We start from the raw sequence: 11,034 nt of genomic DNA, 5'->3' as shown, positions 1-11,034 counted from the left end.
CCGATTCCTTTCTTGCTATCTCTGCCATTTCGTGACTAAAACTTCCTGAGCTGCTTGCCGACAGGCCATGCAGTCCATCCTCTATCAGCGATGTTTATGAGATTTAGACAGAACGGTATATGCGCCTGCAGGAAGATTATAACTATGCCACCGGTGGTCGCGTGGCTCATGTGGTTTGAAAGTTCGTTGGGTCGTGGATGAACTTGAACTTCTAGAGTTGTAGACATAATAATCCTCATCATAAAATGGCCCGTCAAAATTAAGGTGCTGTCTAACTGAAGGTGATTGGTAATTCAGCTGTTGAGGGTTGAGTCTATAAAAAAACCCTTAGCTGGTGTTGTCTCGAGTTGAGCGCTGGTTAATATTTCACCGGAATCTTAGATGCAGGTTCAGCCGAAGGTTTCTGTGGTTTTGACTCAGTTATGACGACTTCTGACGAAACCTACTACACAAGACTATTGGGCTCTCAGACTCATCGAAAACGGAGTCAGACACCGGCTTGGCATATATTGGATTCGAGAAGAAACTAGGAGGTCATTCTCGGTTGAAAAATCGATTTTCAGGTGCGGCCGAGGATTTTGTTTTAGGACGTGATAGGCTGGGATGTACTCAACTTTTCCTTTTTTTTTCTTATCCTTCGGCAAATGGACATCTACCATGCCTATTGTTGCTGAAGGGAAATGATCAACATCGACCAACATCTGTGTCTTTTCTGGGAACTTTAGTTTGCCATTATCTATCTAGCTTTGAATAGCATCATGGAACACAACACAGTTGTTCGTCGTCGTGTATTTGTTTGAGTTATGATATTTGCAATATGTTTTCCCTTTTAAATATTCGGCCTTAAGAATGCCATTCCCTAGCCGAAGCTTGATGATCTTTGCAGTTGTAGCTGGTTAAAGATAGCATCAGCCTTAGTGATGTCAAAGGTATATACCTTTGATGTTCTGATAACTGTTTCAATAGAGGCCGAATGCATTTTGACATCTTTGGAACTAGCATGAGCCAATTCCTTGCATACATAAGGTTTGTTGATGACTATCTCGGCTGTGTCTATGCTGACATATTGGGACTCGTCACCCCCAGCTGATGCATATCGTATCGTTGGGTTCTTATTTATTGTCCCATAGGTTGGAGTTTTCGAGATCTTTTCTTCATAAAGCAGATAATCATATTGCTCAACATGTTGAGTCAACTTATAATATCTCGAAAGTTTGCCCCCAAGAATTTCTTCTAATACTCTATATCTAGGACATTCTAGGCAAGCCTAACAAATTCCACCTCGGGAAGGGGTACTCGACACCAATTCTTGGCTGATTTGAACCTGGTAAGGAATTCCATCGATGACTCATTAGATGACTGGGTCGTCCTAGCTAAAGAGGAGATTAACACTTCCATCCTTGGTCAATAAAATTGTTCGTGGAATTTTCAACTAGCTCATCTCGGTTTTGTATAGAGTTCGGTGGAAGGTTAATGTACCATGCAAACACTGTGCCCGTCAACAAGAAATTAAACAGTCATAGTTTATGAAAATCATTGTTGACATTTTCACATTGGGTAGAGAATTTGGCCACATGTTCTAATGAGGTCAATGACGATTCCCTGGCGAAGAGACTGGAACTGGAATCTTGAATCCTTGAGGATATTCAAACCTTTCTACAAAGGCTGGATATGCATAAATAAATTTTGGGAAATTTGACCCCTTTTTCAAGGCCAAATCGATCATCTTCTGGACTCGGCTGGTGTTGCTTCTGTTATTCGGCCAAATTTGACCGAACTGGTGCTTGGTTCACCATATGTTTTCTCGAGATTGATTATCCTGGGCCAAGTAAGTTTTATCTTGGCCGGTATCTGTGCCAACCTTTCTTCACCTAAAAGGATATTCTTGATAAAACACTGCCTAGGTTGATTGACTGGCTCATTTTCATGAGCTTTGTTAACTAGAATTTCGAGCAACTTATTATTCGAAGCACTATTATCACGTACTTCTTTAAGTATGCTTTTCATCTCTTGACCAAACAGTTGCTCAAACTGCCGAGATTGTTCTTCCAATCGTCGTTGGAGGAAAGATTTAGATCGTGGACTAGAGATCTCATCGTCGTCGTTACAATCCTCTACCAGACCTTCAATAAAACAATCTTTTGCCATCTTGGTAGTCTGGGTGAAAACTACGGCATCATAACTCTAACCGCTGAGATTAATTTCCTTTTCGTAGCGCGTCGTACCTGTGGCTTCAGGTGTTACAGCAACAGGAGGATCCTGCGCATGCGACACGTTACTTTGTACTGGACTCTGAACTATAAGTGCTAAACTAGTAGTCGAATTGCCCATAGTTGTTTTCTTTTTTACTGACCATGTTTCAATGGTTATGAACTTCATAGCTTTAGCACTGGGTCCCACCGGGGGTGCCAAAATGTTGACCTTAAAAACTACTTAGTCTACGTGGCGCGCGTGTTGAGTAATTAATAAGCTAACTATGTTATTCGGTCGAATGTAAGGCATGCCAACTCGTCGGCTAAACTCGATCGGGGAGTAAAATGAATGCTGATGTGGCGTTGGGCGTGCTGCTGACTTTTGCATCTTGCGATTGGGATTGAGGAAGGAAATCATCTCAGCCTTTGGGTTCTAGAACCAGAAGACAAGGCTGCTAGTTTCTTCGAAGTTCACGAATCGTCGACGCTGAGTTCGGCCTTAGTAATTATATTTGTGAGAATATAAGTATACTGAACTGGTACAAGACTGTATGGACACAAATACTTAAATAAGATAAGTGTCTTGATTATAAATGTGGTTCGGCCGTTGGAATGCCGAACTCTAAAATGTAATTGCGCATATCCAATCATAAAATAAACTCGGTTTTCAATGTGCTGAGCCTGGTAACACCTCAGTTCACCGAGAAAGTTGATGAGATGACCTTTTCCAACAAGGACTCGGAAATCCTTGTTGACAGAGACTTGGATAAATAACCAGTCGATCTTGAAGCTATTCATCTAAATTGAAGGTGCTCCTCGGTCGACTAATTCTACGACTCTAGTTTTGTTTATCCAAACTGAAGATGTTGTTGGTTGCCTTCATAGTACTATTTATCCAAATTGAAGATGTGTTGGCGGGAAAAAAGAAAATAAAAATCTGAAGATGTTTGAGAGGTTTGCGCAAGGCAGTTTTGTGTTGAATTAGAGTGGCTTGAATGATGCATCTCCCTCTCTATTTATAGTAGTGATTTCCCAAATAATCAAACTAGAATTTCACTCGGACTAAAATTCCTCAACCCAATCTAATTCGGTCTTGACCAATCCTAACCTCTATAGGACTCTGAACCAAGCTATTTAATCATTCAGATTCATCCCTTGAAGTTCGGCACCTTATCTGACTCAGAAGTTTTTTTTTAAACTCTAGGGAGTCCCTCTTGTATTAGGATTCGACCATTTCATCTTTATCCAGGCGGAAATCACATTCTGATAGGATACGGCCAAACTCTACTAGGCTCGACCCATGGCAGAATATTCTTGATACTCCTTATTAGACCGAGAACCCTGGGCTTTGCCGAAAATATCATTTTGGGCCCAAACAGAACTACAAAAGCAATTTGCAAGTAATTATATGTAAGAGAAGCGGATGAATACCCTAAACTGCTGCATAAAAGCTACAAAGGCAATTTATATAAAACATAAATTTATTTACTAAACATGCATTTAACTTTAGTCTCTTACATTGCAAACATACATTTATTTACAGATCATGGGATATAAGAATCGGCAAAATAGTTAAAAAACTTGAGAACAAACGAAAGTGTGCCAAAATACCATATACTTTCTTCTGAAGCCGCAAATGTATTTTTGTTTTGCAATTTTTGTGCTTGAGTCAGCCCACCTCCCACCATTGTTCACTAAAATTGTCAAACTAGACCTTTTCTTGAAATATAAGCAAAACAATAAGTAAAAAAAAGTGACATACAGACACGGTTGAGAACAATGCTGGGCGTTAATATATATACAAGACATCATGCATTTGAGCAATGGAAGAAGGACCTTGTTGATCAAGTTGCTGTTCTGGAAGTTTACTTATGACTATTTTACGCATTGAAAAATATTAATTTGATATTTCCCAGATTATTAGTACAATAATTAACAATTTCCAAACCAAGATAAGAAGAATAAAAGCACAAAGAAAGAAAAATTTCTATTCCATAAACCCTAATTTTTCTAACATGCACTAAAAGAACTATTAGCTTTGCCTCTAACTGATTGGCAAATGCTATTAGATTTGTCAATCTTCCATTGACACAAGAAACCTAATTTTTCTTATATGCGCTAAAGACTTTATATTCCGTAAACTTAAAAAAATTCTTTTGCACTTTCTAAGAATAGCAAATCCCTCGATTCACTATCATAGTCAATAGTAACCTACAAAACAGAATCTGAACTCATAAAACACCCTTAATAATGCAAAGGTATGGAAAACTAAATATGAAGCACATATAATTCAAAGAAAAATTGAGATAAATTACGTTACAAAGATTGACGGTTCATTCTTCAATAAATATTCAACCGAAGCAAGAAACTACGAAAGCAAAGAAAAAAATGTAGACGAGGAAAAATGAAAAAAAATTAACCATCTACGCCAGTAGTCGATGCCTTCGGTATGTCTCCACAATTTCTTAGGTTTTGACGTCAAAAATCTTTATCTAATAGGGTTTTGGTTTTTTAATTTATTTGGTTTTAAAGTTTGAGGGCATTTGTGTCTATTTAAGTGATATTTTGGATATATTTGAAAGTTTTTATAAAAACGACTATTTTTTAAATTAAGGCCAATGTTTGGCTATATTTGATAAATACTCATATCTATCCACCATTTAGAGGGAGAGTGTTGGAGTGAGTCAACTTTCCTATTTATTGTAAATTTGTAATTGATAGAATTTCCTCCTTAAATAGGAATTCCATGTACCTAGACTTCCTTGCACTTGTATATCCTTAAAGAAAAATACAACATAACAATTCAAACCATAAAACTCTCATATAGTTTTACACTTTTATATATCTACTCATTTGAAGAGAACATAACAAAGCAAAATTGCATGTCCTAACTGAATGAGATGAGGGCCAAAATTTTGGGCATATGGAACCCCTTCGCATGATTTAGCATACATGCCAGCTTTCGAAAGCCGTACATACATTCATAGGGCAAAATCCAATTGTTTATTCTTTCAATCAAATCAAACTAACAAAAAAATAAAACAAAACACAACATAACAAAAAAATAAAACAAAACACAACAAACTAAGACATTAAAAGCATCAATGTACATATGGCCAAACCATAACGAGTTCTAAAATGATAATTATAACGGACAAAAGGTCGACTAAATAACTACATATTTTGCTTCAATAATTTGATGGACCACAATCTTAATTCGAAAGTAAATCGAAACAAACCATAGATTTTGAAACAAATACCTCGATTTTGGGGCTCAACCGAGAAGGAGAGAATAAGAGAGTCGAGAACTCGAGATAGTATGGTGTGAGTCGTGGTGGCTGGAGTAAGATGAGAGGAGAGGGTATGATGTGGTGACCAGAGTCGAGACTTGGAGAAGGTTGGGGGAGAAGAGGTAGAGGTGGAGGAGAGGTAGAGGCAGAGAGAACAAAGAGACAACTCGAGAGAGATGAGAGAGGGTTCAAAATGCTGAATGGTAGAATGTGAGAGACTGAGATAGAAACTAAAACCTTAAGTTAGATGGACGTTTGAAATTAAATCTCAACCAATCTGACAATCCACATAATTCCTAAACCTAATTTAAAATTATATATATATTAGTGTTCTAAAAATCGGCCTAGGCAGCGCCTAGGCGCTGGGCAGCTGAGCTCCTATCCGATTTAGACCAAAACGCTCAATTAGGCTGGCTAGGCGACGCTAGGCGGTTTGAATCTCACTACAATTTTTGCAACCGGATCTACAACTTCCGATAGCAGCAGAGCTTCGGCAAATTTTTGTAGCTTGTCTTTGTAAAGATGAGAGAGAGAGAGAGAGAGAGAGAGAGAGAGAGAGAGAGAGAGAGAGAGAGAGAGTATTAAACGTTTCAATCTGTGGTGGCGCAAGTTGGATTTGAGATCCAATTTTGATGTTCTGAAAGTGAAAGGGCGAAGAAGAAGAAGCACGAAGATGAGGAAAGAGACCGTGCCAAGAGAGAGTGAGAGACTAAAAAAATCATTTTGAGGTTCTAAAAGGGCAAATAAGAAGAAACGATATTTTCTAAGGTCAAAAGCAGGTGATGGGTCCATCTTGGGTGATGTGAAATAGGTAACGTGGATAGCTAAGGGTCAGATGGTTTTAATTATGAAAACCACCCACTTGCGTGGGCTTTTTATATTTTTAAAAGTTTGAGACGTATATTATATGTATATAAATGCTATATAAATTATAAATTATTTAGATAATATTTGTTTTTTTTTTTCTAGGCAAGCATATTAGATATGTACATAAAACATTCATATATGTATGTTCTTCTATAAGAAATAACATATTATTCAATAATTATTTACATTTGATATAGTAAATTTAATTAATTCATATAATATATAAAAAATTTACCTAAATCCGCCAAGGCCGCCTAGATCCCGCCTAGCCGCCTAGGCGCTAGCTCACCGCCTAACTAGCGCCTAATGTTTTTTAGAACCTTGATCTATATATAAATATATATTATAAAATATGTTTCTATTCGGTTCAGGATTACTGAACAAAGACATATGAGATTCTTTTTGGGACTGATTCAGTTTCGGGTACTGAACAATATAAGATTTTCGATTTGAGACATTTTCGGTTCGGTTTTGTGACATTTTTAGTTCGGTTAGAGATTTTCAGTATTTTTTTCACCCCTAGAATTAGCTAGTTGCAGGGTCACAAGTCCTGGATGGGTTGTCCACAACAAATAAATGACACGACCCCCATCCTATCCATATAATCCTAGCCTATCCCATCCAAAGTACTGACTCCCATTCTGTTTTGCATGCATTAGATGGGATTTGTAACGTTAAGATTCTAAAAGGCGCTAGGCATTAATCAGGCAGTGGATAGAGGCATGCATTTAGGCTGACAAAATCATCAATGTCCAAATGACAACCATAACGAGTTCAAAAATGACTATTATAACGGACAAAAATCACTTAAACAACTACATATTTCGCTTCAATAATTTGATGGACCACAGTTTTAGCCGTACGGTGCCTCTTCTAATGGTTGCCAGCTGCATTTGCAAATACACTAACGAAAACAAACTCAAAAATTATAAAATCGTCGCGGACAAAAGTCAGCTCGAATAATTAACAAGCACCATTAACAAAACCAAAAAAGCTAAATTCCAATTCCTGTGTAAATATATAAATTAAATTAAGGATGCCAAATTTGGTGATGGAATTTTACCGTCCTGTACAATGTCGCGTAATAAAGCTCTTATGAAAGGAATGTATGAGTCAAGAGTTTGTTGACAAATTCAAATAGATAAGACAAGGGAAAAACTAAAAATTAAAGAAAATTAATTTAAAAGATAAGAACGGAAGGAAGAGCAAGTACGATGCAATTTCCATCGAAATTTACAGCCCAAATTTTTGACTTTTTGCCATTGACATTATCAAGCAGAGACGCCCACAATCCCCCAAACATCTATATATTTAAACGAAAAATTACAAAGAATTCAAAGTAAACTGTTGAGAAAATGGAAAGAAACCTTGCATGAGTTTATAAAAAATCGGAATATTTTTTGTATTGTTAATTTATTTTATGGTAAAATTTTAATTTTTTCATATTATTGGAACATGTTGTCCTATCTGTTAAGCCCAACAGCCCCACATGATCCACATCACATCGCTTGTGTTTTTCACATGTTAGACTTCAACATTTACTACACATGAGGGAAGCGTCTTGAGAATGAATCACACGTTGATGGGAGGAGGGATCTTGTATTGGCTTACAAGAAATGAAGTTATTCCTCTTATTGTTAATTAATTTTATGATACATGTTAACTTTTTCAGATAATGCGCGTGCTGCTGATTAAGCTCTAGTTATTACATAAATTATCCTAAACCCAATCTTTTTTTGTTAATCCAATCTTTTTGTAGTTTTTAAATTTTTTTGGTCAATAAACCCAATCTTTAATAAATGAGTTGATTTACTATACACACATAAATTATCCTAAACCCAATTTTTTGATAGATGAGTTCTGCATATCGTTTACTATATACCTATGCTCCTTGTTGCTTTCCCTCATATAACATAGCTCTTGCATTGCTCAAGTAAAGAAAGACAAAAATGTATAAAGTAGCAAACCCTTCAGAGTATCTGGTGATCACCGGGATCGGAATCGACGACATAAAACTTGCAAAGAAGGCATGGATTCTCCCCGGCCAGTCCTTCATAATTTTCGACATGTCCCCCGTCAACTATACCTTCGAAGTCCAAGCCATGAGCTCCGAAAAGCTCCCCTTCATGCTGCCCGCCGTCTTCACCATCGGCCCACGCATCGATGACATCCAGAGTCTCCACAAGTACGCCAAGCTCATTTCCCGCCATGACAAGCTCTCTAGCCACGTGAAAGAGCTTGTTCAGGGGATCATTGAGGGCGAGACTCGTGTTCTCGCAGCCTCGATGACCATGGAGGAGGTGTTTAGGGGGACAAAAGAGTTTAAGCAAGAGGTGTTTGAGAAGGTTCAGTTGGAACTCAATCAGTTTGGGCTTTTGATTTATAATGCAAATGTCAAGCAGTTGGTAGATGTGCCGGGGCATGAGTATTTTAGTTACTTGGGGCAGAAAACACAGATGGAGGCGGCAAATCAGGCAAGGGTTGACGTGGCGGAGGCAAGGAAGAAGGGGGAGATAGGGTCGAAGATGAGGGAGGGCGAGACGCTGCAGTATGCGGCCAAGATTGACGCAGAGACGAAGATATATGGGACGAAGAGGGAGGGGGAGGGGAGGATGGCGGAGATTAAGGTGAAGGCGGAGGTGAAGGTGTATGAGAATGTGAGGGAGGCTGAGGTGGCTGAGGCAAATGCTGAGCTGGCCAAGAAGAAGGCCGGGTGGGCGAAAGAGGCGCAGGTGGCGGAGGTGGAGGCCGCAAAGGCTGTGGCATTGAGGGATGCCGAGTTGCAAACGGAGGTTGAGAGGATGAATGCCTTGACTAGGACGGAGAAGCTAAAGGCTGAGTTCTTGAGCAAGGCTAGCGTTGAGTATGAAACAAAGGTATCTAATATATATATATATATTTTTTTTTTTTGCGTTTAAAAATAAAATATGCTACTCGTTTTTTTTATTCTAAAATTTCTTTAGTGATTTTTTTTTTAGTCTAGTTAGTTCACAATTTCTTAGCCTTTTTCTTTCTACTCTAAAATCTCGATTAAGTTAACTGAGTAGTGGCTTTTTACCACAGTGGTGGAAAAGAGTTGAGCCATTGCATGACATGATGAGTTTGAACCTCGCTAGTGGCTAATCTAACAAAATCTACGTTTGACAAAAAAATAAACTGAGAAGTAATTAATCTCAAATCTTGATTAAGTTAATTGAGTAGTAATTATCTCAAATCTTGATTAAGTTAAATGAGTAGTAATTAATCTTTATAAGATCTCTATTTAATTCTCGAGTAATGCCAAGGAGACTAAAATTGCAAACTAAATGATGTGAAACCAATAAAAATGAGCACGTCCATCAATGCTTAACTGATAAACCAATCATCAACTTCCATGTCCTTTAGTTTCTAAATCGAGTCTCCCTAGCATTACTCTTAATTCTCTATATCTTAGACTATGATTAATATTGATGTCTGGTTTCTCTTATTAGTCTCAACATAATTGTCTTTAGTATGTGTCTTGAAGTTTCTCAACATATGAGTTGGTGATACTTGATTTTGGAATATGTAACTCATCTATTAGATGTTTTGGTTTAGAGTTTGTTAGAGGTTCACTAACATGAAATTCTAACTCTGTCACTGTCTCAACCCACATCATCTAACAAATCCATGCATATTGGAGTTTCAAAAGCTATTTTTTGTTGATGGACATAATCCTTCCCTTTGCTTATATCCATTAGTTCCAAATCCACACACGCACAAGCGCACGCATATATAAATAGATTTAGAATTAATTGACGACGGTTGGTTGATTAGTAAAGTTATTGTGTCAAAGCTTTATCTAACAACAGTGTTCATAAACAAATTAAAGGTACAAGAGGCAAATTGGGAGTTATACAACAAACAAAAAGCCTCAGAGGCAATTCTTTTCCAAAGGGAGAAAGAGGCAGAGGCCAAAAAGGCATTGGCGGGGGCAGAATTCTATGCACGTCAACAAGTTGCCGACGGAGAATTTTATGCAAAGAAAAAAGAGGCTGAGGGACTCATGGCCCTTGGACAAGCTCAAGGTGCATATCTACGCCACCTTTTGGATGCAGTTGGAGGAAACTATGCAGCCATGAGAGACTTTATGATGATCAACAGTGGCATGTTTCAAGAAATTGCTAAGATCAATGCCGAGGCCATGCGCGGACTTCAGCCGAAAATCAGCATTTGGACAAATGGCGGGGGAGAGGGTGGTGATGGTGGTGCAAATGGGGCAATGAAGGAGGTTGCCGGAGTTTACAAGATGTTGCCACCATTGTTCAAGACGGTTCATGAACAAACCGGCATGTCGCCTCCGGCTTGGATGGGCACTTTGGAAAATTCCCACTCTAGCAACTAAACTCTCAATTGAGTCCGAGGGTACTTTTACATGTGTTGTGAATGAGAATTATCCGAGCGTATCATGATTAATAAATGTGATAAATATACGTGTGTTGTAAAATTGAGGATATATGTGCAGTGGAATAAATGTGAGAAATATGTTTGGAAAATTTATGTAGTTTTTTGTTAGGGGTATATGGACGCTACTTACATCCACACACCACACTAGGATGCATCACCTTGTCAATACTTTGCTACCAACGTATTTTTACCATATAAATTTAATTATTGAATTTTTTTTTAGTCTTCATGGAAAATCGTCTATCTAAAGTGTTAATCAA

The 11,034-nt window shown here is 37.9% G+C and overlaps 1 protein-coding gene across 1 annotated transcript; it reads left to right on the top strand.

Moving 5' to 3' along the window:
* The first annotated feature begins 8,193 nt into the window (after nt 1-8,193).
* Nucleotides 8,194-10,863, top strand: LOC148695102 (flotillin-like protein 4). Its single transcript, XM_088698143.1, has 2 exons — nt 8,194-9,225; nt 10,200-10,863. Exons 1-2 carry the CDS (start codon nt 8,299-8,301, stop codon nt 10,710-10,712), a joined length of 1,440 nt encoding a protein of 479 aa, XP_088554269.1. The 5' UTR covers nt 8,194-8,298; the 3' UTR covers nt 10,713-10,863.
* Nucleotides 10,864-11,034: the final 171 nt, after the last annotated feature.

The sequence above is a fragment of the Pyrus communis genome, chromosome 8, assembly GCF_041283825.1.
Source record: "Pyrus communis isolate YQ-2024b chromosome 8, ASM4128382v1, whole genome shotgun sequence".
In the NCBI taxonomy this organism is placed as follows: Eukaryota; Viridiplantae; Streptophyta; class Magnoliopsida; order Rosales; family Rosaceae; genus Pyrus; species Pyrus communis.
The sequence above is the reverse complement of the archived record's forward strand: the minus strand, read 5'-3'. Positions and strand labels throughout refer to the sequence as shown.

What these genes read in the sequence shown, in the direction of transcription:
- LOC148695102 (XM_088698143.1), top strand. Translation starts at nt 8,299, where the DNA reads ATGTATAAAGTAGCAAACCCTTCAGAGTATCTGGTGATCACCGGGATC. An exon ending in GCGTTGAGTATGAAACAAAG is followed by an intron (nt 9,226 to 10,199) that starts GTATCTAATATA and finishes AACAAATTAAAG; the next exon opens with GTACAAGAGGCAAATTGGGA.